This window comes from Brachyhypopomus gauderio, chromosome 10 (genome assembly GCF_052324685.1).
Source record: "Brachyhypopomus gauderio isolate BG-103 chromosome 10, BGAUD_0.2, whole genome shotgun sequence".
Classification (NCBI taxonomy): Eukaryota; Metazoa; Chordata; class Actinopteri; order Gymnotiformes; family Hypopomidae; genus Brachyhypopomus; species Brachyhypopomus gauderio.
The window spans coordinates 14,451,486-14,477,020 of record NC_135220.1 but is presented as its reverse complement, the minus strand read 5'-3'; the positions used below and the strand labels follow the sequence as shown (position 1 = coordinate 14,477,020).

Here is a 25,535-nt window from a genome sequence, read left to right as displayed (position 1 = left end):
TTATACAGTCAAAACAAGATACTTTGTAAATGTCAATTACCCTACAGTCAAAAACAACAAAGAAAATATAGACCAAGTGAAAGTAATACAAGTGTGTTTCATACCTGACAATAACTACACTACATAGCTGTTCACATTATGACATCACATTTGGGTTCCATGAACACGTTCATAAAAACAATGAACAGGCAAAGCGTCTAGAATGGCAGGGCTTAACATATCACCAAGTAAATGATCCAACATGGCTTGGCATGGTACCTACATGGATCTCTGGCTATGATATCATGATGCCACATTCCATTACTGCTGCTGTCAACCCAGATAAATATCAAAAAATGATTATATGTTCCACAATTATTTCCAACTATTTAATCAAGATGTGCAAAAAGAAAAAAATATATAGAAATGTATAACATAATATCACTACTAACATTTGGATGATAAAGGTAGGAAAGGACACTTAATTGAATTAAAAGTTCCACAAACAAATGAAAAACACAAAGGGAAGTAAAATTTGCACTCAACTCCACCCATGTGATAATCATACAAATGAACAAACCAAAAACCCCCAAATGGAATTGCATGTAAATAATAAATCTACAATAAATGCAACCTGTGGTACTAAACTTTATTACTGATAATGTTTTAACATCAGCAACTACTTTTGAGTGTCCTGTCAGTTATTCATTGGTTCCAATCATTCTGAGTATTCACTCATTGGTTCCTATAATTGGTCAGAAAATGGCAGAGAATAATTTGAACAGGTGATTCTTATCAGGTAAACTATTAGAGGCTTAAAGGGAATGCAGGTACGCAGCAGAAATATGTTGGTCTGTGGTTCTTAAGGAGCAAAGGAAGGGCTGTATGAAGTTGTGTTCTGGAGTATCCCATCTATAGCCATGATGTGGAGGCACAGAAGGTATCCATGTGGCAGGGGTCACTTGTTGTGTTTACTTGTTTAAATTGGACAGTGGATTAATTGTGTGTAAATGCTCTTTTGCCTTTTAGGTTTTGGTTACTTCTCAGTGCAGTATTGCTGATGAAGGATGCAGCGGGTCAAGACGGTAAGTTAGATTAGACTATGCACATTGATGCTTTGTGCTTGCTCAAAGTTTTTAAAAAAGTAACTTTTTCCTTGTTTCCATTCAACCCCTGGCCCTCTTCCCAAATGTGGAATAAAAAAAAAACTGCTCCTCATCGGTATGGTGTAGTAGCATGGGATTCTGTGGCTCAGCCTGTAAAAGCCCCCTACCTTCATCGGCGGCCTGAGGTGGAAGATTTTAGTTCGAGTGTCGTAGCCATGGAGACTAGCTCTGTGGTCTCTGACCAAGATGTGAAATTCAGTGAGGTTGATGTTCAGTCAAACTGGGCTTCTGGCAGTCAACAAGGTTCCTCAGAGGTTCTAATTGAACGTGAATCTGCAGGCCCTTACCGGTCTGTTGTCCATCGTGACCAGAAGTTTCCTGGAGCTGTATCTGAAACCCAGCTGCTGGCTTCCTCTTCCGTTGATGCATGGAGCTCTGAACCTAGTGTTGCACTAGAAACCACTGAGTTGTCCAGTAGCCTTTTTAAACAAGGGCAGTTGCACCAGGGTTCTTCTGTCGGCTTGGACTCTGTATCCAGAGCTCAAGGCTTCCAGAGGCCGTACACTGGTTCATGGGTGCAAAAGGAAACCGTCCAGTCTGGTCCTAGCCACAGGGTTCCATCCTCAGGCCAGACAACACGCCCCCCTTATCGTGGTCCATCCCATCATCCTCGGGGCCCACAACGTGGCCTTCCTTTACACAGCAGGCCGTTAAGTAAGACGGACCCAGGTTTTGTACCTCAGACGAAATTGAGCCTCTCTTCTCTGGCTAGTGAAAGCCTCGGTGTGGGTCCAGCCAGGGATCCTCAACAAAGCGACAGGTGGCCCCCTACTTGGGTAGCAAGCAAATGGCAGCCGTCTAACCCCCAATCTGAGATGTGGGGTTCTGGTGTCCCCTCCACTGGCTACGACGTTGATGGGGATGATGCACAAAAAAGGCACGGGTTTCCTGGACGCCCACATTCCCAGGATATGCACAAAGGCCAGCACTCCGGCCCCTACCGCCCTTGGGAACAATCCCAGAGGTGGGGTTCTGGTGTCCCCTCCACTGGCTACGACGTTGATGGGGATGATGCACGAAAAAAGCACTGGTTTCCTGGACGCCCACATTCCCAGGATATGCACAAAGGCCAGCACTCCGGCCCCTACCGCCCTTGGGAACAATCCCAGAGGTGGGGTTCTGGTGTCCCCTCCATTGGCTACGACGTTGATGGGGATGATTCACGAAAAAGGCACGGGTTTCCTGGACGCCCACATTCCCAGGATATGCACAAAGGCCAGCACTCCGGCCCCTACCGCCCTTGGGAACAATCCCAGAGGTGGGGTTCTGGTGTCCCCTCCACTGGCTACGACGTTGATGGGGATGACGCACGAAAAAGGCACGGGTTTCCTGGACGCCCACATTCCCAGGATATGCACAAAGGCCAGCACTCCGGCCCCTACCGCCCTTGGGAACAATCCCAGAGGTGGGGTTCTGGTGTCCCCTCCACTGGCTACGACGTTGATGGGGATGACGCACGAAAAAGGCACGGGTTTCCTGGACGCCCACATTCCCAGGATATGCACAAAGGCCAGCACCCCGGCCCCTACCGCCCTTGGGAACAATCCCAGAGGTGGGGTTCTGGTGTCCCCTCCACTGGCTACGACGTTGATGGGGATGATGTACCAAAAAGGCACTGGTTTCCTGGACGCCCACATTCCCAGGATATGCACAAAGGCCAGCACTCCGGCCCCTACCGCCCTTGGGAACAATCCCAGAGGTGGGGTTCTGGTGTCCCCTCCACTGGCTACGACGTTGATGGGGATGATGTACCAAAAAGGCACTGGTTTCCTGGACGCCCACATGCCCAGGATATGCTCAAAGGCCAGTCCTCTGGCCCATACCGCCCTCCAGGACAGACTGCCCAATCCCAGGTTTGAGGTTCTCATGTGCCCTCCAGCCATCCCTCTGGCAAGGAGGGGGCACGTAAAGGCTACAGCCATTATGACCGCTTGTATTCCTAAGGTACCGATCAATGCTAGTCTTTGAGCACATCAGACTGATGCCAGATGCTCAAGAAGATGCTCCTCCTGAATCTCGTACTGTAATGCTCAACCAATGAGGCCCTGCAAGTCAAACCTCATCCATCTGTTATGAATTCCTCAAAGGACTTTTCAGCAGCTACTCCATTGGGTGGGACCAGGATTATGTAACTTGAGGGTTTGATGCAGTCTTGAGATGCTGGATGGAGTGATCCTTCTCGTTCTGATTTTTGTGATTTAAATAAAACAAATTACAGTATTGCTGTCTCTGATTCAGTTCTATTTGCATTCAAACTGGTCGAAAAGGCACAACATCCAAGTGAAGGTTCGGCAACCACCTGGTTTTGCAATGTGGTGAATGCATGGGCAGTAACATACCATGTCGCACAGCCACTCTGGTCAGAACCAGGCTTCTTTAATGGGGTGGGCATTTGGGGTGAACTGAAGGGTCTTTGTGGGTGCAATATGTGAACCTTTTACCTGCTAGTGTTTTCAAAATGGTCAGTTTAGATGCCCTTACAACTGCAAGGATATTGGTGTGAACAAATGCTCGTTCTAAACCGGCCCAGCTCATGTGTACAAAATGAACCTGTCTGTCTGCTTAGGAAAGTATAGATCATGTATTTAAATTGGTCCTGGATTTCCAGGATCTACACCATCTTCTCCCACCCAGTACCTAGGAATTGGATCTGATGAAGTGGCCAACCACTTATGGTTACCAGATATCATAACTGGGTTTTCCATCCACCAGGTTTTTGTGAATTTTGAAAATGCACATGTGTGCACAACTTGATTAGAAAAAGGCCAAAATTTGAACATGATGCCCAATGTGAAGTAATGCCACACTTTCAAATCGCATTTAAATTCCAGGTCAGTTATTAATCAAGCTTAAAATTATTTGATGGGGGAATCTGTTCTGTGTAATCTAGACATTAAAGTACAACACCCAACTAAAATCACTTCAGTGACTGAATCAATTCCCATACCAGTCTGCAAACAGCTGGACATTTTCCATCACCCTTAAATGATGAGACATTACCGCACCAACTTGATTGTTGTATCTGGGGGAGTTTCACTGGAAGCAGTGTACAGTGAGTGGGTGTGCACTATCCGGGCTAATTGAACTGAATTAATCATATTTATTCATCTAAACAAGTTTACCCAATTCAGGGTCATTAAGCCTATACAGACAAGACACAAGGCAGGAGTCAACTGTGGACAGACCATCTTACACACACACACACAGTGCTAACCAAAATACCACCCCACTACATTTATCTATCCTACTTAACATATCAATTAATTGATGTTCTTAATAATAGAATCAATCATTCCAGCAATTGATAAATGATTAGATTAATTCAACTTGATGCAATGTCTAAAAAAATGAAGTTGCCCCGATACCACAACCAATATTGTTAAACTATTACACTTTCTCCTAAATGTTTTATACAGTCAAAACAAGATACTTTGTAAATGTCAATTACCCTACAGTCAAAAACAACAAAGAAAATATAGACCAAGTGAAAGTAATACAAGTGTGTTTCATACCTGACAATAACTACACTACATAGCTGTTCACATTATGACATCACATTTGGGTTCCATGAACACGTTCATAAAAACAATGAACAGGCAAAGCGTCTAGAATGGCAGGGCTTAACATATCACCAAGTAAATGATCCAACATGGCTTGGCATGGTACCTACATGGATCTCTGGCTATGATATCATGATGCCACATTCCATTACTGCTGCTGTCAACCCAGATAAATATCAAAAAATGATTATATGTTCCACAATTATTTCCAACTATTTAATCAAGATGTGCAAAAAGAAAAAAATATATAGAAATGTATAACATAATATCACTACTAACATTTGGATGATAAAGGTAGGAAAGGACACTTAATTGAATTAAAAGTTCCACAAACAAATGAAAAACACAAAGGGAAGTAAAATTTGCACTCAACTCCACCCATGTGATAATCATACAAATGAACAAACCAAAAACCCCCAAATGGAATTGCATGTAAATAATAAATCTACAATAAATGCAACCTGTGGTACTAAACTTTATTACTGATAATGTTTTAACATCAGCAACTACTTTTGAGTGTCCTGTCACTTATTCATTGGTTCCAATCATTCTGACTATTTACTCATTGGTTCCTATAATTGGTCAGAAAATGGCAGAGAATAATTTGAACAGGTGATTCTTATCAGGTAAATTATTAGAGACTTAAAGGGAATGCAGGTACGCAGCAGAAATATGTTGGTCTGTGGTTCTTAAGGAGCAAAGGAAGGGCTGTATGAAGTTGTGTTCTGGAGTATCCCATCTATAGCCATGATGTGGAGGCACAGAAGGTATCCATGTGGCAGGGGTCACTTGTTGTGTTTACTTGTTTAAATTGGACAGTGGATTAATTGTGTGTAAATGCTCTTTTGCCTTTTAGGTTTTGGTTACTTCTCAGTGCAGTATTGCTGATGAAGGATGCAGCGGGTCAAGACGGTAAGTTAGATTAGACTATGCACATTGATGCTTTGTGCTTGCTCAAAGTTTTTAAAAAAGTAACTTTTTCCTTGTTTCCATTCAACCCCTGGCCCTCTTCCCAAATGTGGAATAAAATAAAAAACTGCTCCTCATCGGTATGGTGTAGTAGCATGGGATTCTGTGGCTCAGCCTGTAAAAGCCCCCTACCTTCATCGGCGGCCTGAGGTGGAAGATTTTAGTTCGAGTGTCGTAGCCATGGAGACTAGCTCTGTGGTCTCTGACCAAGATGTGAAATTCAGTGAGGTTGATGTTCAGTCAAACTGGGCTTCTGGCAGTCAACAAGGTTCCTCAGAGGTTCTAATTGAACGTGAATCTGCAGGCCCTTACCGGTCTGTTGTCCATCGTGACCAGAAGTTTCCTGGAGCTGTATCTGAAACCCAGCTGCTGGCTTCCTCTTCCGTTGATGCATGGAGCTCTGAACCTAGTGTTGCACTAGAAACCACTGAGTTGTCCAGTAGCCTTTTTAAACAAGGGCAGTTGCACCAGGGTTCTTCTGTCGGCTTGGACTCTGTATCCAGAGCTCAAGGCTTCCAGAGGCCGTACACTGGTTCATGGGTGCAAAAGGAAACCGTCCAGTCTGGTCCTAGCCACAGGGTTCCATCCTCAGGCCAGACAACACGCCCCCCTTATCGTGGTCCATCCCATCATCATCCTCGGGGCCCACAACGTGGCCTTCCTTTACACAGCAGGCCGTTAAGTAAGACGGACCCAGGTTTTGTACCTCAGACGAAATTGAGCCTCTCTTCTCTGGCTAGTGAAAGCCTCGGTGTGGGTCCAGCCAGGGATCCTCAACAAAGCGACAGGTGGCCCCCTACTTTGGTAGCAAGCAAATGGCAGCCGTCTAACCCCCAATCTGAGATGTGGGGTTCTGGTGTCCCCTCCACTGGCTACGACGTTGATGGGGATGATGCACAAAAAAGGCACGGGTTTCCTGGACGCCCACATTCCCAGGATATGCACAAAGGCCAGCACTCCGGCCCTTACCGCCCCTGGCAATGGTCTCCTCAATCCCACATGTGGGGTTCTGGTGTCCCCTCCACTGGCTATGACGTTGATGGGGATGATGCACGAAAAAGGCACTGGTTTCCTGGACGCCCACATTCCCAGGATATGCACAAAGGCCAGCACTCCGGCCCCTACCGCCCTTGGGAACAATCCCAGAGGTGGGGTTCTGGTGTCCCCTCCATTGGCTACGACGTTGATGGGGATGATTCACGAAAAAGGCACGGGTTTCCTGGACGCCCACATTCCCAGGATATGCACAAAGGCCAGCACTCCGGCCCCTACCGCCCTTGGGAACAATCCCAGAGGTGGGGTTCTGGTGTCCCCTCCACTGGCTACGACGTTGATGGGGATGATGCACGAAAAAGGCACTGGTTTCCTGGACGCCCACATTCCCAGGATATGCACAAAGGCCAGCACTCCGGCCCCTACCGCCCTTGGGAACAATCCCAGAGGTGGGGTTCTGGTGTCCCCTCCACTGGCTACGACGTTGATGGGGATGATGTACCAAAAAGGCACTGGTTTCCTGGACGCCCACATGCCCAGGATATGCTCAAAGGCCAGTCCTCTGGCCCATACCGCCCTCCAGGACAGACTGCCCAATCCCAGGTTTGAGGTTCTCATGTGCCCTCCAGCCATCCCTCTGGCAAGGAGGGGGCACGTAAAGGCTACAGCCATTATGACCGCTTGTATTCCTAAGGTACCGATCAATGCTAGTCTTTGAGCACATCAGACTGATGCCAGATGCTCAAGAAGATGCTCCTCCTGAATCTCGTACTGTAATGCTCAACCAATGAGGCCCTGCAAGTCAAACCTCATCCATCTGTTATGAATTGCTCAAAGGACTTTTCAGCAGCTACTCCATTGGGTGGGACCAGGATTATGTAACTTGAGGGTTTGATGCAGTCTTGAGATGCTGGATGGAGTGATCCTTCTCGTTCTGATTTTTGTGATTTAAATAAAACAAATTACAGTATTGCTGTCTCTGATTCAGTTCTATTTGCATTCAAACTGGTCGAAAAGGCACAACATCCAAGTGAAGGTTCGGCAACCACCTGGTTTTGCAATGTGGTGAATGCATGGGCAGTAACATACCATGTCGCACAGCCACTCTGGTCAGAACCAGGCTTCTTTAATGGGGTGGGCATTTGGGGTGAACTGAAGGGTCTTTGTGGGTGCAATATGTGAACCTTTTACCTGCTAGTGTTTTCAAAATGGTCAGTTTAGATGCCCTTACAACTGCAAGGATATTGGTGTGAACAAATGCTCGTTCTAAACCGGCCCAGCTCATGTGTACAAAATGAACCTGTCTGTCTGCTTAGGAAAGTATAGATCATGTATTTAAATTGGTCCTGGATTTCCAGGATCTACACCATCTTCTCCCACCCAGTACCTAGGAATTGGATCTGATGAAGTGGCCAACCACTTATGGTTACCAGATATCATAACTGGGTTTTCCATCCACCAGGTTTTTGTGAATTTTGAAAATGCACATGTGTGCACAACTTGATTAGAAAAAGGCCAAAATTTGAACATGATGCCCAATGTGAAGTAATGCCACACTTTCAAATCGCATTTAAATTCCAGGTCAGTTATTAATCAAGCTTAAAATTATTTGATGGGGGAATCTGTTCTGTGTAATCTAGACATTAAAGTACAACACCCAACTAAAATCACTTCAGTGACTGAATCAATTCCCATACCAGTCTGCAAACAGCTGGACATTTTCCATCACCCTTAAATGATGAGACATTACCGCACCAACTTGATTGTTGTATCTGGGGGAGTTTCACTGGAAGCAGTGTACAGTGAGTGGGTGTGCACTATCCGGGCTAATTGAACTGAATTAATCATATTTATTCATCTAAACAAGTTTACCCAATTCAGGGTCATTAAGCCTATACAGACAAGACACAAGGCAGGAGTCAACTGTGGACAGACCATCTTACACACACACACACACAGTGCTAACCAAAATACCACCCCACTACATTTATCTATCCTACTTAACATATCAATTAATTGATGTTCTTAATAATAGAATCAATCATTCCAGCAATTGATAAATGATTAGATTAATTCAACGTGATGCAATGTCTAAAAAAATGAAGTTGCCCCGATACCACAACCAATATTGTTAAACTATTACACTTTCTCCTAAATGTTTTATACAGTCAAAACAAGATACTTTGTAAATGTCAATTACCCTACAGTCAAAAACAACAAAGAAAATATAGACCAAGTGAAAGTAATACAAGTGTGTTTCATACCTGACAATAACTACACTACATAGCTGTTCACATTATGACATCACATTTGGGTTCCATGAACACGTTCATAAAAACAATGAACAGGCAAAGCGTCTAGAATGGCAGGGCTTAACATATCACCAAGTAAATGATCCAACATGGCTTGGCATGGTACCTACATGGATCTCTGGCTATGATATCATGATGCCACATTCCATTACTGCTGCTGTCAACCCAGATAAATATCAAAAAATGATTATATGTTCCACAATTATTTCCAACTATTTAATCAAGATGTGCAAAAAGAAAAAAATATATAGAAATGTATAACATAATATCACTACTAACATTTGGATGATAAAGGTAGGAAAGGACACTTAATTGAATTAAAAGTTCCACAAACAAATGAAAAACACAAAGGGAAGTAAAATTTGCACTCAACTCCACCCATGTGATAATCATACAAATGAACAAACCAAAAACCCCCAAATGGAATTGCATGTAAATAATAAATCTACAATAAATGCAACCTGTGGTACTAAACTTTATTACTGATAATGTTTTAACATCAGCAACTACTTTTGAGTGTCCTGTCACTTATTCATTGGTTCCAATCATTCTGACTATTTACTCATTGGTTCCTATAATTGGTCAGAAAATGGCAGAGAATAATTTGAACAGGTGATTCTTATCAGGTAAATTATTAGAGACTTAAAGGGAATGCAGGTACGCAGCAGAAATATGTTGGTCTGTGGTTCTTAAGGAGCAAAGGAAGGGCTGTATGAAGTTGTGTTCTGGAGTATCCCATCTATAGCCATGATGTGGAGGCACAGAAGGTATCCATGTGGCAGGGGTCACTTGTTGTGTTTACTTGTTTAAATTGGACAGTGGATTAATTGTGTGTAAATGCTCTTTTGCCTTTTAGGTTTTGGTTACTTCTCAGTGCAGTATTGCTGATGAAGGATGCAGCGGGTCAAGACGGTAAGTTAGATTAGACTATGCACATTGATGCTTTGTGCTTGCTCAAAGTTTTTAAAAAAGTAACTTTTTCCTTGTTTCCATTCAACCCCTGGCCCTCTTCCCAAATGTGGAATAAAATAAACTGCTCCTCATCGGTATGGTGTAGTAGCATGGGATTCTGTGGCTCAGCCTGTAAAAGCCCCCTACCTTCATCGGCGGCCTGAGGTGGAAGATTTTAGTTCGAGTGTCGTAGCCATGGAGACTAGCTCTGTGGTCTCTGACCAAGATGTGAAATTCAGTGAGGTTGATGTTCAGTCAAACTGGGCTTCTGGCAGTCAACAAGGTTCCTCAGAGGTTCTAATTGAACGTGAATCTGCAGGCCCTTACCGGTCTGTTGTCCATCGTGACCAGAAGTTTCCTGGAGCTGTATCTGAAACCCAGCTGCTGGCTTCCTCTTCCGTTGATGCATGGAGCTCTGAACCTAGTGTTGCACTAGAAACCACTGAGTTGTCCAGTAGCCTTTTTAAACAAGGGCAGTTGCACCAGGGTTCTTCTGTCGGCTTGGACTCTGTATCCAGAGCTCAAGGCTTCCAGAGGCCGTACACTGGTTCATGGGTGCAAAAGGAAACCGTCCAGTCTGGTCCTAGCCACAAGGTTCCATCCTCAGGCCAGACAACACGCCCCCCTTATCGTGGTCCATCCCATCATCCTCGGGGCCCACAACGTGGCCTTCCTTTACACAGCAGGCCGTTAAGTAAGACGGACCCAGGTTTTGTACCTCAGACGAAATTGAGCCTCTCTTCTCTGGCTAGTGAAAGCCTCGGTGTGGGTCCAGCCAGGGATCCTCAACAAAGCGACAGGTGGCCCCCTACTTGGGTAGCAAGCAAATGGCAGCCGTCTAACCCCCAATCTGAGATGTGGGGTTCTGGTGTCCCCTCCACTGGCTACGACGTTGATGGGGATGATGCACAAAAAAGGCACGGGTTTCCTGGACGCCCACATTCCCAGGATATGCACAAAGGCCAGCACTCCGGCCCTTACCGCCCCTGGCAATGGTCTCCTCAATCCCACATGTGGGGTTCTGGTGTCCCCTCCACTGGCTATGACGTTGATGGGGATGATGCACGAAAAAGGCACTGGTTTCCTGGACGCCCACATTCCCAGGATATGCACAAAGGCCAGCACTCCGGCCCCTACCGCCCTTGGGAACAATCCCAGAGGTGGGGTTCTGGTGTCCCCTCCACTGGCTACGACGTTGATGGGGATGATTCACGAAAAAGGCACGGGTTTCCTGGACGCCCACATTCCCAGGATATGCACAAAGGCCAGCACTCCGGCCCCTACCGCCCTTGGGAACAATCCCAGAGGTGGGGTTCTGGTGTCCCCTCCACTGGCTACGACGTTGATGGGGATGACGCACGAAAAAGGCACGGGTTTCCTGGACGCCCACATTCCCAGGATATGCACAAAGGCCAGCACTCCGGCCCCTACCGCCCTTGGGAACAATCCCAGAGGTGGGGTTCTGGTGTCCCCTCCACTGGCTACGACGTTGATGGGGATGATGCACGAAAAAGGCACTGGTTTCCTGGACGCCCACATTCCCAGGATATGCACAAAGGCCAGCACTCCGGCCCCTACCGCCCTTGGGAACAATCCCAGAGGTGGGGTTCTGGTGTCCCCTCCACTGGCTACGACGTTGATGGGGATGATGTACCAAAAAGGCACTGGTTTCCTGGACGCCCACATGCCCAGGATATGCTCAAAGGCCAGTCCTCTGGCCCATACCGCCCTCCAGGACAGACTGCCCAATCCCAGGTTTGAGGTTCTCATGTGCCCTCCAGCCATCCCTCTGGCAAGGAGGGGGCACGTAAAGGCTACAGCCATTATGACCGCTTGTATTCCTAAGGTACCGATCAATGCTAGTCTTTGAGCACATCAGACTGATGCCAGATGCTCAAGAAGATGCTCCTCCTGAATCTCGTACTGTAATGCTCAACCAATGAGGCCCTGCAAGTCAAACCTCATCCATCTGTTATGAATTCCTCAAAGGACTTTTCAGCAGCTACTCCATTGGGTGGGACCAGGATTATGTAACTTGAGGGTTTGATGCAGTCTTGAGATGCTGGATGGAGTGATCCTTCTCGTTCTGATTTTTGTGATTTAAATAAAACAAATTACAGTATTGCTGTCTCTGATTCAGTTCTATTTGCATTCAAACTGGTCGAAAAGGCACAACATCCAAGTGAAGGTTCGGCAACCACCTGGTTTTGCAATGTGGTGAATGCATGGGCAGTAACATACCATGTCGCACAGCCACTCTGGTCAGAACCAGGCTTCTTTAATGGGGTGGGCATTTGGGGTGAACTGAAGGGTCTTTGTGGGTGCAATATGTGAACCTTTTACCTGCTAGTGTTTTCAAAATGGTCAGTTTAGATGCCCTTACAACTGCAAGGATATTGCTGTGAACAAATGCTCGTTCTAAACCGGCCCAGCTCATGTGTACAAAATGAACCTGTCTGTCTGCTTAGGAAAGTATAGATCATGTATTTAAATTGGTCCTGGATTTCCAGGATCTACACCATCTTCTCCCACCCAGTACCTAGGAATTGGATCTGATGAAGTGGCCAACCACTTATGGTTACCAGATATCATAACTGGGTTTTCCATCCACCAGGTTTTTGTGAATTTTGAAAATGCACATGTGTGCACAACTTGATTAGAAAAAGGCCAAAATTTGAACATGATGCCCAATGTGAAGTAATGCCACACTTTCAAATCGCATTTAAATTCCAGGTCAGTTATTAATCAAGCTTAAAATTTTTTGATGGGGGAATCTGTTCTGTGTAATCTAGACATTAAAGTACAACACCCAACTAAAATCACTTCAGTGACTGAATCAATTCCCATACCAGTCTGCAAACAGCTGGACATTTTCCATCACCCTTAAATGATGAGACATTACCGCACCAACTTGATTGTTGTATCTGGGGGAGTTTCACTGGAAGCAGTGTACAGTGAGTGGGTGTGCACTATCCGGGCTAATTGAACTGAATTAATCATATTTATTCATCTAAACAAGTTTACCCAATTCAGGGTCATTAAGCCTATACAGACAAGACACAAGGCAGGAGTCAACTGTGGACAGACCATCTTACACACACACACACACAGTGCTAACCAAAATACCACCCCACTACATTTATCTATCCTACTTAACATATCAATTAATTGATGTTCTTAATAATAGAATCAATCATTCCAGCAATTGATAAATGATTAGATTAATTCAACGTGATGCAATGTCTAAAAAAATGAAGTTGCCCCGATACCACAACCAATATTGTTAAACTATTACACTTTCTCCTAAATGTTTTATACAGTCAAAACAAGATACTTTGTAAATGTCAATTACCCTACAGTCAAAAACAACAAAGAAAATATAGACCAAGTGAAAGTAATACAAGTGTGTTTCATACCTGACAATAACTACACTACATAGCTGTTCACATTATGACATCACATTTGGGTTCCATGAACACGTTCATAAAAACAATGAACAGGCAAAGCGTCTAGAATGGCAGGGCTTAACATATCACCAAGTAAATGATCCAACATGGCTTGGCATGGTACCTACATGGATCTCTGGCTATGATATCATGATGCCACATTCCATTACTGCTGCTGTCAACCCAGATAAATATCAAAAAATGATTATATGTTCCACAATTATTTCCAACTATTTAATCAAGATGTGCAAAAAGAAAAAAATATATAGAAATGTATAACATAATATCACTACTAACATTTGGATGATAAAGGTAGGAAAGGACACTTAATTGAATTAAAAGTTCCACAAACAAATGAAAAACACAAAGGGAAGTAAAATTTGCACTCAACTCCACCCATGTGATAATCATACAAATGAACAAACCAAAAACCCCCAAATGGAATTGCATGTAAATAATAAATCTACAATAAATGCAACCTGTGGTACTAAACTTTATTACTGATAATGTTTTAACATCAGCAACTACTTTTGAGTGTCCTGTCACTTATTCATTGGTTCCAATCATTCTGACTATTTACTCATTGGTTCCTATAATTGGTCAGAAAATGGCAGAGAATAATTTGAACAGGTGATTCTTATCAGGTAAATTATTAGAGACTTAAAGGGAATGCAGGTACGCAGCAGAAATATGTTGGTCTGTGGTTCTTAAGGAGCAAAGGAAGGGCTGTATGAAGTTGTGTTCTGGAGTATCCCATCTATAGCCATGATGTGGAGGCACAGAAGGTATCCATGTGGCAGGGGTCACTTGTTGTGTTTACTTGTTTAAATTGGACAGTGGATTAATTGTGTGTAAATGCTCTTTTGCCTTTTAGGTTTTGGTTACTTCTCAGTGCAGTATTGCTGATGAAGGATGCAGCGGGTCAAGACGGTAAGTTAGATTAGACTATGCACATTGATGCTTTGTGCTTGCTCAAAGTTTTTAAAAAAGTAACTTTTTCCTTGTTTCCATTCAACCCCTGGCCCTCTTCCCAAATGTGGAATAAAATAAACTGCTCCTCATCGGTATGGTGTAGTAGCATGGGATTCTGTGGCTCAGCCTGTAAAAGCCCCCTACCTTCATCGGCGGCCTGAGGTGGAAGATTTTAGTTCGAGTGTCGTAGCCATGGAGACTAGCTCTGTGGTCTCTGACCAAGATGTGAAATTCAGTGAGGTTGATGTTCAGTCAAACTGGGCTTCTGGCAGTCAACAAGGTTCCTCAGAGGTTCTAATTGAACGTGAATCTGCAGGCCCTTACCGGTCTGTTGTCCATCGTGACCAGAAGTTTCCTGGAGCTGTATCTGAAACCCAGCTGCTGGCTTCCTCTTCCGTTGATGCATGGAGCTCTGAACCTAGTGTTGCACTAGAAACCACTGAGTTGTCCAGTAGCCTTTTTAAACAAGGGCAGTTGCACCAGGGTTCTTCTGTCGGCTTGGACTCTGTATCCAGAGCTCAAGGCTTCCAGAGGCCGTACACTGGTTCATGGGTGCAAAAGGAAACCGTCCAGTCTGGTCCTAGCCACAAGGTTCCATCCTCAGGCCAGACAACACGCCCCCCTTATCGTGGTCCATCCCATCATCCTCGGGGCCCACAACGTGGCCTTCCTTTACACAGCAGGCCGTTAAGTAAGACGGACCCAGGTTTTGTACCTCAGACGAAATTGAGCCTCTCTTCTCTGGCTAGTGAAAGCCTCGGTGTGGGTCCAGCCAGGGATCCTCAACAAAGCGACAGGTGGCCCCCTACTTGGGTAGCAAGCAAATGGCAGCCGTCTAACCCCCAATCTGAGATGTGGGGTTCTGGTGTCCCCTCCACTGGCTACGACGTTGATGGGGATGATGCACAAAAAAGGCACGGGTTTCCTGGACGCCCACATTCCCAGGATATGCACAAAGGCCAGCACTCCGGCCCTTACCGCCCCTGGCAATGGTCTCCTCAATCCCACATGTGGGGTTCTGGTGTCCCCTCCACTGGCTATGACGTTGATGGGGATGATGCACGAAAAAGGCACTGGTTTCCTGGACGCCCACATTCCCAGGATATGCACAAAGGCCAGCACTCCGGCCCCTACCGCCCTTGGGAACAATCCCAGAGGTGGGGTTCTGGTGTCCCCTCCACTGGCTACGACGTTGATGGGGATGATTCACGAAAAAGGCACGGGTTTCCTGGACGCCCACATTCCCAGGATATGCACAAAGGCCAGCACTCCGGCCCCTACCGCCCTTGGGAACAATCCCAGAGGTGGGGTTCTGGTGTCCCCTCCACTGGCTACGACGTTGATGGGGATGACGCACGAAAAAGGCACGGGTTTCCTGGACGCCCACATTCCCAGGATATGCACAAAGGCCAGCACTCCGGCCCCTACCGCCCTTGGGAACAATCCCAGAGGTGGGGTTCTGGTGTCCCCTCCACTGGCTACGACGTTGATGGGGATGATGCACGAAAAAGGCACTGGTTTCCTGGACGCCCACATTCCCAGGATATGCACAAAGGCCAGCACTCCGGCCCCTACCGCCCTTGGGAACAATCCCAGAGGTGGGGTTCTGGTGTCCCCTCCACTGGCTACGACGTTGATGGGGATGATGTACCAAAAAGGCACTGGTTTCCTGGACGCCCACATGCCCAGGATATGCTCAAAGGCCAGTCCTCTGGCCCATACCGCCCTCCAGGACAGACTGCCCAATCCCAGGTTTGAGGTTCTCATGTGCCCTCCAGCCATCCCTCTGGCAAGGAGGGGGCACGTAAAGGCTACAGCCATTATGACCGCTTGTATTCCTAAGGTACCGATCAATGCTAGTCTTTGAGCACATCAGACTGATGCCAGATGCTCAAGAAGATGCTCCTCCTGAATCTCGTACTGTAATGCTCAACCAATGAGGCCCTGCAAGTCAAACCTCATCCATCTGTTATGAATTCCTCAAAGGACTTTTCAGCAGCTACTCCATTGGGTGGGACCAGGATTATGTAACTTGAGGGTTTGATGCAGTCTTGAGATGCTGGATGGAGTGATCCTTCTCGTTCTGATTTTTGTGATTTAAATAAAACAAATTACAGTATTGCTGTCTCTGATTCAGTTCTATTTGCATTCAAACTGGTCGAAAAGGCACAACATCCAAGTGAAGGTTCGGCAACCACCTGGTTTTGCAATGTGGTGAATGCATGGGCAGTAACATACCATGTCGCACAGCCACTCTGGTCAGAACCAGGCTTCTTTAATGGGGTGGGCATTTGGGGTGAACTGAAGGGTCTTTGTGGGTGCAATATGTGAACCTTTTACCTGCTAGTGTTTTCAAAATGGTCAGTTTAGATGCCCTTACAACTGCAAGGATATTGGTGTGAACAAATGCTCGTTCTAAACCGGCCCAGCTCATGTGTACAAAATGAACCTGTCTGTCTGCTTAGGAAAGTATAGATCATGTATTTAAATTGGTCCTGGATTTCCAGGATCTACACCATCTTCTCCCACCCAGTACCTAGGAATTGGATCTGATGAAGTGGCCAACCACTTATGGTTACCAGATATCATAACTGGGTTTTCCATCCACCAGGTTTTTGTGAATTTTGAAAATGCACATGTGTGCACAACTTGATTAGAAAAAGGCCAAAATTTGAACATGATGCCCAATGTGAAGTAATGCCACACTTTCAAATCGCATTTAAATTCCAGGTCAGTTATTAATCAAGCTTAAAATTATTTGATGGGGGAATCTGTTCTGTGTAATCTAGACATTAAAGTACAACACCCAACTAAAATCACTTCAGTGACTGAATCAATTCCCATACCAGTCTGCAAACAGCTGGACATTTTCCATCACCCTTAAATGATGAGACATTACCGCACCAACTTGATTGTTGTATCTGGGGGAGTTTCACTGGAAGCAGTGTACAGTGAGTGGGTGTGCACTATCCGGGCTAATTGAACTGAATTAATCATATTTATTCATCTAAACAAGTTTACCCAATTCAGGGTCATTAAGCCTATACAGACAAGACACAAGGCAGGAGTCAACTGTGGACAGACCATCTTACACACACACACACAGTGCTAACCAAAATACCACCCCACTACATTTATCTATCCTACTTAACATATCAATTAATTGATGTTCTTAATAATAGAATCAATCATTCCAGCAATTGATAAATGATTAGATTAATTCAACTTGATGCAATGTCTAAAAAAATGAAGTTGCCCCGATACCACAACCAATATTGTTAAACTATTACACTTTCTCCTAAATGTTTTATACAGTCAAAACAAGATACTTTGTAAATGTCAATTACCCTACAGTCAAAAACAACAAAGAAAATATAGACCAAGTGAAAGTAATACAAGTGTGTTTCATACCTGACAATAACTACACTACATAGCTGTTCACATTATGACATCACATTTGGGTTCCATGAACACGTTCATAAAAACAATGAACAGGCAAAGCGTCTAGAATGGCAGGGCTTAACATATCACCAAGTAAATGATCCAACATGGCTTGGCATGGTACCTACATGGATCTCTGGCTATGATATCATGATGCCACATTCCATTACTGCTGCTGTCAACCCAGATAAATATCAAAAAATGATTATATGTTCCACAATTATTTCCAACTATTTAATCAAGATGTGCAAAAAGAAAAAAATATATAGAAATGTATAACATAATATCACTACTAACATTTGGATGATAAAGGTAGGAAAGGACACTTAATTGAATTAAAAGTTCCACAAACAAATGAAAAACACAAAGGGAAGTAAAATTTGCACTCAACTCCACCCATGTGATAATCATACAAATGAACAAACCAAAAACCCCCAAATGGAATTGCATGTAAATAATAAATCTACAATAAATGCAACCTGTGGTACTAAACTTTATTACTGATAATGTTTTAACATCAGCAACTACTTTTGAGTGTCCTGTCACTTATTCATTGGTTCCAATCATTCTGACTATTTACTCATTGGTTCCTATAATTGGTCAGAAAATGGCAGAGAATAATTTGAACAGGTGATTCTTATCAGGTAAATTATTAGAGACTTAAAGGGAATGCAGGTACGCAGCAGAAATATGTTGGTCTGTGGTTCTTAAGGAGCAAAGGAAGGGCTGTATGAAGTTGTGTTCTGGAGTATCCCATCTATAGCCATGATGTGGAGGCACAGAAGGTATCCATGTGGCAGGGGTCACTTGTTGTGTTTACTTGTTTAAATTGGACAGTGGATTAATTGTGTGTAAATGCTCTTTTGCCTTTTAGGTTTTGGTTACTTCTCAGTGCAGTATTGCTGATGAAGGATGCAGCGGGTCAAGACGGTAAGTTAGATTAGACTATGCACATTGATGCTTTGTGCTTGCTCAAAGTTTTTAAAAAAGTAACTTTTTCCTTGTTTCCATTCAACCCCTGGCCCTCTTCCCAAATGTGGAATAAAATAAACTGCTCCTCATCGGTATGGTGTAGTAGCATGGGATTCTGTGGCTCAGCCTGTAAAAGCCCCCTACCTTCATCGGCGGCCTGAGGTGGAAGATTTTAGTTCGAGTGTCGTAGCCATGGAGACTAGCTCTGTGGTCTCTGACCAAGATGTGAAATTCAGTGAGGTTGATGTTCAGTCAAACTGGGCTTCTGGCAGTCAACAAGGTTCCTCAGAGGTTCTAATTGAACGTGAATCTGCAGGCCCTTACCGGTCTGTTGTCCATCGTGACCAGAAGTTTCCTGGAGCTGTATCTGAAACCCAGCTGCTGGCTTCCTCTTCCGTTGATGCATGGAGCTCTGAACCTAGTGTTGCACTAGAAACCACTGAGTTGTCCAGTAGCCTTTTTAAACAAGGGCAGTTGCACCAGGGTTCTTCTGTCGGCTTGGACTCTGTATCCAGAGCTCAAGGCTTCCAGAGGCCGTACACTGGTTCATGGGTGCAAAAGGAAACCGTCCAGTCTGGTCCTAGCCACAAGGTTCCATCCTCAGGCGAGACAACACACCCCCCTTATCGTGGTCCATCCCATCATCATCCTCGGGGCCCACAACGTGGCCTTCCTTTACACAGCAGGCCGTTAAGTAAGACGGACCCAGGTTTTGTACCTCAGACGAAATTGAGCCTCTCTTCTCTGGCTAGTGAAAGCCTCGGTGTGGGTCCAGCCAGGGATCCTCAACAAAGCGACAGGTGGCCCCCTACTTTGGTAGCAAGCAAATGGCAGCCGTCTAACCCCCAATCTGAGATGTGGGGTTCTGGTGTCCCCTCCACTGGCTACGACGTTGATGGGGATGATGCACAAAAAAGGCACGGGTTTCCTGGACGCCCACATTCCCAGGATATGCACAAAGGCCAGCACTCCGGCCCTTACCGCCCCTGGCAATGGTCTCCTCAATCCCACATGTGGGGTTCTGGTGTCCCCTCCACTGGCTATGACGTTGATGGGGATGATGCACGAAAAAGGCACTGGTTTCCTGGACGCCCACATTCCCAGGATATGCACAAAGGCCAGCACTCCGGCCCCTACCGCCCTTGGGAACAATCCCAGAGGTGGGGTTCTGGTGTCCCCTCCATTGGCTACGACGTTGATGGGGATGATTCACGAAAAAGGCACGGGTTTCCTGGACGCCCACATTCCCAGGATATGCACAAAGGCCAGCACTCCGGCCCCTACCGCCCTTGGGAACAATCCCAGAGGTGGGGTTCTGGTGTCCCCTCCACTGGCTACGACGTTGATGGGGATGACGCACGAAAAAGGCACGGGTTTCCTGGACGCCCACATTCCCAGGATATGCACAAAGGCCAGCACTCCGGCCCCTACCGCCCTTGGGAACAATCCCAGAGGTGGGGTTCTGGTGTCCCCTCCACTGGCTACGACGTTGATGGGGATGATGCACGAAAAAGGCACTGGTTTCCTGGACGCCCACATTCCCAGGATATGCACAAAGGCCAGCACTCCGGCCCCTACCGCCCTTGGGAACAATCCCAGAGGTGGGGTTCTGGTGTCCCCTCCACTGGCTACGACGTTGATGGGGATGATGTACCAAAAAGGCACTGGTTTCCTGGACGCCCACATGCCCAGGATATGCTCAAAGGCCAGTCCTCTGGCCCATACCGCCCTCCAGGACAGACTGCCCAATCCCAGGTTTGAGGTTCTTATGTGCCCTCCAGCCATCCCTCTGGCAAGGAGGGGGCATGTAAAGGCTACAGCCATTATGACCGCTTGTATTCCTAAGGTACCGATCAATGCTAGTCTTTGAGCACATCAGACTGATGCCAGATGCTCAAGAAGATGCTCCTCCTGAATCTCGTACTGTAATGCTCAACCAATGAGGCCCTGCAAGTCAAACCTCATCCATCTGTTATGAATTCCTCAAAGGACTTTTCAGCAGCTACTCCATTGGGTGGGACCAGGATTATGTAACTTGAGGGTTTGATGCAGTCTTGAGATGCTGGATGGAGTGATCCTTCTCGTTCTGATTTTTGTGATTTAAATAAAACAAATTACAGTATTGCTGTCTCTGATTCAGTTCTATTTGCATTCAAACTGGTCGAAAAGGCACAACATCCAAGTGAAGGTTCGGCAACCACCTGGTTTTGCAATGTGGTGAATGCATGGGCAGTAACATACCATGTCGCACAGCCACTCTGGTCAGAACCAGGCTTCTTTAATGGGGTGGGCATTTGGGGTGAACTGAAGGGTCTTTGTGGGTGCAATATGTGAACCTTTTACCTGCTAGTGTTTTCAAAATGGTCAGTTTAGATGCCCTTACAACTGCAAGGATATTGGTGTGAACAAATGCTCGTTCTAAACCGGCCCAGCTCATGTGTACAAAATGAACCTGTCTGTCTGCTTAGGAAAGTATAGATCATGTATTTAAATTGGTCCTGGATTTCCAGGATCTACACCATCTTCTCCCACCCAGTACCTAGGAATTGGATCTGATGAAGTGGCCAACCACTTATGGTTACCAGATATCATAACTGGGTTTTCCATCCACCAGGTTTTTGTGAATTTTGAAAATGCACATGTGTGCACAACTTGATTAGAAAAAGGCCAAAATTTGAACATGATGCCCAATGTGAAGTAATGCCACACTTTCAAATCGCATTTAAATTCCAGGTCAGTTATTAATCAAGCTTAAAATTATTTGATGGGGGAATCTGTTCTGTGTAATCTAGACATTAAAGTACAACACCCAACTAAAATCACTTCAGTGACTGAATCAATTCCCATACCAGTCTGCAAACAGCTGGACATTTTCCATCACCCTTAAATGATGAGACATTACCGCACCAACTTGATTGTTGTATCTGGGGGAGTTTCACTGGAAGCAGTGTACAGTGAGTGGGTGTGCACTATCCGGGCTAATTGAACTGAATTAATCATATTTATTCATCTAAACAAGTTTACCCAATTCAGGGTCATTAAGCCTATACAGACAAGACACAAGGCAGGAGTCAACTGTGGACAGACCATCTTACACACACACACACAGTGCTAACCAAAATACCACCCCACTACATTTATCTATCCTACTTAACATATCAATTAATTGATGTTCTTAATAATAGAATCAATCATTCCAGCAATTGATAAATGATTAGATTAATTCAACTTGATGCAATGTCTAAAAAATGAAGTTGCCCCGATACCACAACCAATATTGTTAAACTATTACACTTTCTCCTAAATGTTTTATACAGTCAAAACAAGATACTTTGTAAATGTCAATTACCCTACAGTCAAAAACAACAAAGAAAATATAGACCAAGTGAAAGTAATACAAGTGTGTTTCATACCTGACAATAACTACACTACATAGCTGTTCACATTATGACATCACATTTGGGTTCCATGAACACGTTCATAAAAACAATGAACAGGCAAAGCGTCTAGAATGGCAGGGCTTAACATATCACCAAGTAAATGATCCAACATGGCTTGGCATGGTACCTACATGGATCTCTGGCTATGATATCATGATGCCACATTCCATTACTGCTGCTGTCAACCCAGATAAATATCAAAAAATGATTATATGTTCCACAATTATTTCCAACTATTTAATCAAGATGTGCAAAAAGAAAAAAATATATAGAAATGTATAACATAATATCACTACTAACATTTGGATGATAAAGGTAGGAAAGGACACTTAATTGAATTAAAAGTTCCACAAACAAATGAAAAACACAAAGGGAAGTAAAATTTGCACTCAACTCCACCCATGTGATAATCATACAAATGAACAAACCAAAAACCCCCAAATGGAATTGCATGTAAATAATAAATCTACAATAAATGCAACCTGTGGTACTAAACTTTATTACTGATAATGTTTTAACATCAGCAACTACTTTTGAGTGTCCTGTCACTTATTCATTGGTTCCAATCATTCTGACTATTTACTCATTGGTTCCTATAATTGGTCAGAAAATGGCAGAGAATAATTTGAACAGGTGATTCTTATCAGGTAAATTATTAGAGACTTAAAGGGAATGCAGGTACGCAGCAGAAATATGTTGGTCTGTGGTTCTTAAGGAGCAAAGGAAGGGCTGTATGAAGTTGTGTTCTGGAGTATCCCATCTATAGCCATGATGTGGAGGCACAGAAGGTATCCATGTGGCAGGGGTCACTTGTTGTGTTTACTTGTTTAAATTGGACAGTGGATTAATTGTGTGTAAATGCTCTTTTGCCTTTTAGGTTTTGGTTACTTCTCAGTGCAGTATTGCTGATGAAGGATGCAGCGGGTCAAGACGGTAAGTTAGATTAGACTATGCACATTGATGCTTTGTGCTTGCTCAAAGTTTTTAAAAAAGTAACTTTTTCCTTGTTTCCATTCAACCCCTGGCCCTCTTCCCAAATGTGGAATAAAATAAAAAAACTGCTCCTCATCGGTATGGTGTAGTAGCATGGGATTCTGTGGCTCAGCCTGTAAAAGCCCCCTACCTTCATCGGCGGCCTGAGGTGGAAGATTTTAGTTCGAGTGTCATAGCCATGGAGACTAGCTCTGTGGTCTCTGACCAAGATGTGAAATTCAGTGAGGTTGATGTTCAGTCAAACTGGGCTTCTGGCAGTCAACAAGGTTCCTCAGAGTTTCTAATTGAACGTGAATCTGCAGGCCCTTACCGGTCTGTTGTCCATCGTGACCAGAAGTTTCCTGGAGCTGTATCTGAAACCCAGCTGCTGGCTTCCTCTTCCGTTGATGCATGGAGCTCTGAACCTAGTGTTGCACTAGAAACCACTGAGTTGTCCAGTAGCCTTTTTAAACAAGGGCAGTTGCACCAGGGTTCTTCTGTCGGCTTGGACTCTGTATCCAGAGCTCAAGGCTTCCAGAGGCCGTACACTGGTTCATGGGTGCAAAAGGAAACCGTCCAGTCTGGTCCTAGCCACAAGGTTCCATCCTCAGGCCAGACAACACGCCCCCCTTATCGTGGTCCATCCCATCATCATCCTCGGGGCCCACAACGTGGCCTTCCTTTACACAGCAGGCCGTTAAGTAAGACGGACCCAGGTTTTGTACCTCAGACGAAATTGAGCCTCTCTTCTCTGGCTAGTGAAAGCCTCGGTGTGGGTCCAGCCAGGGATCCTCAACAAAGCGACAGGTGGCCCCCTACTTTGGTAGCAAGCAAATGGCAGCCGTCTAACCCCCAATCTGAGATGTGGGGTTCTGGTGTCCCCTCCACTGGCTACGACGTTGATGGGGATGATGCACAAAAAAGGCACGGGTTTCCTGGACGCCCACATTCCCAGGATATGCACAAAGGCCAGCACTCCGGCCCTTACCGCCCCTGGCAATGGTCTCCTCAATCCCACATGTGGGGTTCTGGTGTCCCCTCCACTGGCTATGACGTTGATGGGGATGATGCACGAAAAAGGCACTGGTTTCCTGGACGCCCACATTCCCAGGATATGCACAAAGGCCAGCACTCCGGCCCCTACCGCCCTTGGGAACAATCCCAGAGGTGGGGTTCTGGTGTCCCCTCCATTGGCTATGACGTTGATGGGGATGATTCACGAAAAAGGCACGGGTTTCCTGGACGCCCACATTTCCAGGATATGCACAAAGGCCAGCACTCCGGCCCCTACCGCCCTTGGGAACAATCCCAGAGGTGGGGTTCTGGTGTCCCCTCCACTGGCTACGACGTTGATGGGGATGACGCACGAAAAAGGCACGGGTTTCCTGGACGCCCACATTCCCAGGATATGCACAAAGGCCAGCACTCCGGCCCCTACCGCCCTTGGGAACAATCCCAGAGGTGGGGTTCTGGTGTCCCCTCCACTGGCTACGACGTTGATGGGGATGATGCACGAAAAAGGCACTGGTTTCCTGGACGCCCACATTCCCAGGATATGCACAAAGGCCAGCACTCCGGCCCCTACCGCCCTTGGGAACAATCCCAGAGGTGGGGTTCTGGTGTCCCCTCCACTGGCTACGACGTTGATGGGGATGATGTACCAAAAAGGCACTGGTTTCCTGGACGCCCACATGCCCAGGATATGCTCAAAGGCCAGTCCTCTGGCCCATACCGCCCTCCAGGACAGACTGCCCAATCCCAGGTTTGAGGTTCTTATGTGCCCTCCAGCCATCCCTCTGGCAAGGAGGGGGCATGTAAAGGCTACAGCCATTATGACCGCTTGTATTCCTAAGGTACCGATCAATGCTAGTCTTTGAGCACATCAGACTGATGCCAGATGCTCAAGAAGATGCTCCTCCTGAATCTCGTACTGTAATGCTCAACCAATGAGGCCCTGCAAGTCAAACCTCATCCATCTGTTATGAATTCCTCAAAGGACTTTTCAGCAGCTACTCCATTGGGTGGGACCAGGATTATGTAACTTGAGGGTTTGATGCAGTCTTGAGATGCTGGATGGAGTGATCCTTCTCGTTCTGATTTTTGTGATTTAAATAAAACAAATTACAGTATTGCTGTCTCTGATTCAGTTCTATTTGCATTCAAACTGGTCGAAAAGGCACAACATCCAAGTGAAGGTTCGGCAACCACCTGGTTTTGCAATGTGGTGAATGCATGGGCAGTAACATACCATGTCGCACAGCCACTCTGGTCAGAACCAGGCTTCTTTAATGGGGTGGGCATTTGGGGTGAACTGAAGGGTCTTTGTGGGTGCAATATGTGAACCTTTTACCTGCTAGTGTTT

At 45.5% G+C, this 25,535-nt stretch overlaps 6 protein-coding genes across 12 annotated transcripts; all 6 read left to right on the top strand.

Moving 5' to 3' along the window:
• The first annotated feature begins 779 nt into the window (after nucleotides 1-779).
• LOC143525617 (uncharacterized) lies at nucleotides 780-3,365 on the top strand. 2 transcript variants are annotated; one of them, XM_077019790.1, is made up of 3 exons: nucleotides 780-919; nucleotides 1,009-1,064; nucleotides 1,215-3,365. In XM_077019790.1, the coding sequence occupies exons 1-3, from the start codon at nucleotides 900-902 to the stop codon at nucleotides 3,002-3,004; spliced, it is 1,866 nt and encodes a 621-aa protein (XP_076875905.1). In that variant the 5' UTR covers nucleotides 780-899; the 3' UTR covers nucleotides 3,005-3,365. The 2 variants fall into 2 exon arrangements, with proteins under 2 accessions (XP_076875905.1, XP_076875904.1); XM_077019789.1 differs by having other exon boundaries at nucleotides 1,212-3,365.
• Nucleotides 3,366-5,323: 1,958 nt separating this feature from the next.
• LOC143525616 (uncharacterized) lies at nucleotides 5,324-7,637 on the top strand. 2 transcript variants are annotated; one of them, XM_077019788.1, is made up of 3 exons: nucleotides 5,324-5,472; nucleotides 5,562-5,617; nucleotides 5,769-7,637. In XM_077019788.1, the coding sequence occupies exons 1-3, from the start codon at nucleotides 5,453-5,455 to the stop codon at nucleotides 7,274-7,276; spliced, it is 1,584 nt and encodes a 527-aa protein (XP_076875903.1). In that variant the 5' UTR covers nucleotides 5,324-5,452; the 3' UTR covers nucleotides 7,277-7,637. The 2 variants fall into 2 exon arrangements, with proteins under 2 accessions (XP_076875903.1, XP_076875902.1); XM_077019787.1 differs by having other exon boundaries at nucleotides 5,766-7,637.
• A 1,959-nt stretch (nucleotides 7,638-9,596) lies between these two features.
• Nucleotides 9,597-12,052, top strand: LOC143525614 (uncharacterized). Of its 2 annotated transcripts, none has more exons than XM_077019785.1 (3): nucleotides 9,597-9,746; nucleotides 9,836-9,891; nucleotides 10,037-12,052. In XM_077019785.1, the coding sequence occupies exons 1-3, from the start codon at nucleotides 9,727-9,729 to the stop codon at nucleotides 11,689-11,691; spliced, it is 1,731 nt and encodes a 576-aa protein (XP_076875900.1). In that variant the 5' UTR covers nucleotides 9,597-9,726; the 3' UTR covers nucleotides 11,692-12,052. The 2 variants fall into 2 exon arrangements, with proteins under 2 accessions (XP_076875900.1, XP_076875901.1); XM_077019786.1 differs by having other exon boundaries at nucleotides 9,598-9,746; nucleotides 10,040-12,052.
• Nucleotides 12,053-14,011: 1,959 nt separating this feature from the next.
• LOC143525613 (uncharacterized) lies at nucleotides 14,012-16,467 on the top strand. Of its 2 annotated transcripts, none has more exons than XM_077019782.1 (3): nucleotides 14,012-14,161; nucleotides 14,251-14,306; nucleotides 14,452-16,467. In XM_077019782.1, the coding sequence occupies exons 1-3, from the start codon at nucleotides 14,142-14,144 to the stop codon at nucleotides 16,104-16,106; spliced, it is 1,731 nt and encodes a 576-aa protein (XP_076875897.1). In that variant the 5' UTR covers nucleotides 14,012-14,141; the 3' UTR covers nucleotides 16,107-16,467. The 2 variants fall into 2 exon arrangements, with proteins under 2 accessions (XP_076875897.1, XP_076875898.1); XM_077019783.1 differs by having other exon boundaries at nucleotides 14,013-14,161; nucleotides 14,455-16,467.
• Nucleotides 16,468-18,424: 1,957 nt separating this feature from the next.
• LOC143525611 (uncharacterized) lies at nucleotides 18,425-20,883 on the top strand. 2 transcript variants are annotated; one of them, XM_077019781.1, is made up of 3 exons: nucleotides 18,425-18,574; nucleotides 18,664-18,719; nucleotides 18,868-20,883. In XM_077019781.1, the coding sequence occupies exon 3, from the start codon at nucleotides 19,657-19,659 to the stop codon at nucleotides 20,629-20,631; it is 975 nt and encodes a 324-aa protein (XP_076875896.1). In that variant the 5' UTR covers nucleotides 18,425-18,574; nucleotides 18,664-18,719; nucleotides 18,868-19,656; the 3' UTR covers nucleotides 20,632-20,883. The 2 variants fall into 2 exon arrangements, with proteins under 2 accessions (XP_076875896.1, XP_076875895.1); XM_077019780.1 differs by having other exon boundaries at nucleotides 18,865-20,883.
• Nucleotides 20,884-22,868: 1,985 nt separating this feature from the next.
• On the top strand, nucleotides 22,869-25,302 carry LOC143525610 (uncharacterized). Of its 2 annotated transcripts, none has more exons than XM_077019779.1 (3): nucleotides 22,869-22,989; nucleotides 23,079-23,134; nucleotides 23,287-25,302. In XM_077019779.1, the coding sequence occupies exon 3, from the start codon at nucleotides 24,076-24,078 to the stop codon at nucleotides 25,048-25,050; it is 975 nt and encodes a 324-aa protein (XP_076875894.1). In that variant the 5' UTR covers nucleotides 22,869-22,989; nucleotides 23,079-23,134; nucleotides 23,287-24,075; the 3' UTR covers nucleotides 25,051-25,302. The 2 variants fall into 2 exon arrangements, with proteins under 2 accessions (XP_076875894.1, XP_076875893.1); XM_077019778.1 differs by having other exon boundaries at nucleotides 23,284-25,302.
• Nucleotides 25,303-25,535: the final 233 nt, after the last annotated feature.

Bases quoted from the DNA above. Each gene is read 5' to 3' on its own strand.
- LOC143525611 (XM_077019780.1), top strand. From the start codon at position 18,555: ATGATGTGGAGGCACAGAAG. The intron at 18,575-18,663 runs GTATCCATGTGG...TTTGCCTTTTAG, and splicing joins ATGATGTGGAGGCACAGAAG to GTTTTGGTTACTTCTCAGTG. The intron at 18,720-18,864 runs GTAAGTTAGATT...GGTATGGTGTAG, and splicing joins GGATGCAGCGGGTCAAGACG to TAGCATGGGATTCTGTGGCT.
- LOC143525610 (XM_077019778.1), top strand. From the start codon at position 22,970: ATGATGTGGAGGCACAGAAG. The intron at 22,990-23,078 runs GTATCCATGTGG...TTTGCCTTTTAG, and splicing joins ATGATGTGGAGGCACAGAAG to GTTTTGGTTACTTCTCAGTG. The intron at 23,135-23,283 runs GTAAGTTAGATT...GGTATGGTGTAG, and splicing joins GGATGCAGCGGGTCAAGACG to TAGCATGGGATTCTGTGGCT.
- LOC143525616 (XM_077019787.1), top strand. From the start codon at position 5,453: ATGATGTGGAGGCACAGAAG. The intron at 5,473-5,561 runs GTATCCATGTGG...TTTGCCTTTTAG, and splicing joins ATGATGTGGAGGCACAGAAG to GTTTTGGTTACTTCTCAGTG. The intron at 5,618-5,765 runs GTAAGTTAGATT...GGTATGGTGTAG, and splicing joins GGATGCAGCGGGTCAAGACG to TAGCATGGGATTCTGTGGCT.
- LOC143525617 (XM_077019789.1), top strand. From the start codon at position 900: ATGATGTGGAGGCACAGAAG. The intron at 920-1,008 runs GTATCCATGTGG...TTTGCCTTTTAG, and splicing joins ATGATGTGGAGGCACAGAAG to GTTTTGGTTACTTCTCAGTG. The intron at 1,065-1,211 runs GTAAGTTAGATT...GGTATGGTGTAG, and splicing joins GGATGCAGCGGGTCAAGACG to TAGCATGGGATTCTGTGGCT.
- LOC143525614 (XM_077019785.1), top strand. From the start codon at position 9,727: ATGATGTGGAGGCACAGAAG. The intron at 9,747-9,835 runs GTATCCATGTGG...TTTGCCTTTTAG, and splicing joins ATGATGTGGAGGCACAGAAG to GTTTTGGTTACTTCTCAGTG. The intron at 9,892-10,036 runs GTAAGTTAGATT...GGTATGGTGTAG, and splicing joins GGATGCAGCGGGTCAAGACG to TAGCATGGGATTCTGTGGCT.
- LOC143525613 (XM_077019782.1), top strand. From the start codon at position 14,142: ATGATGTGGAGGCACAGAAG. The intron at 14,162-14,250 runs GTATCCATGTGG...TTTGCCTTTTAG, and splicing joins ATGATGTGGAGGCACAGAAG to GTTTTGGTTACTTCTCAGTG. The intron at 14,307-14,451 runs GTAAGTTAGATT...GGTATGGTGTAG, and splicing joins GGATGCAGCGGGTCAAGACG to TAGCATGGGATTCTGTGGCT.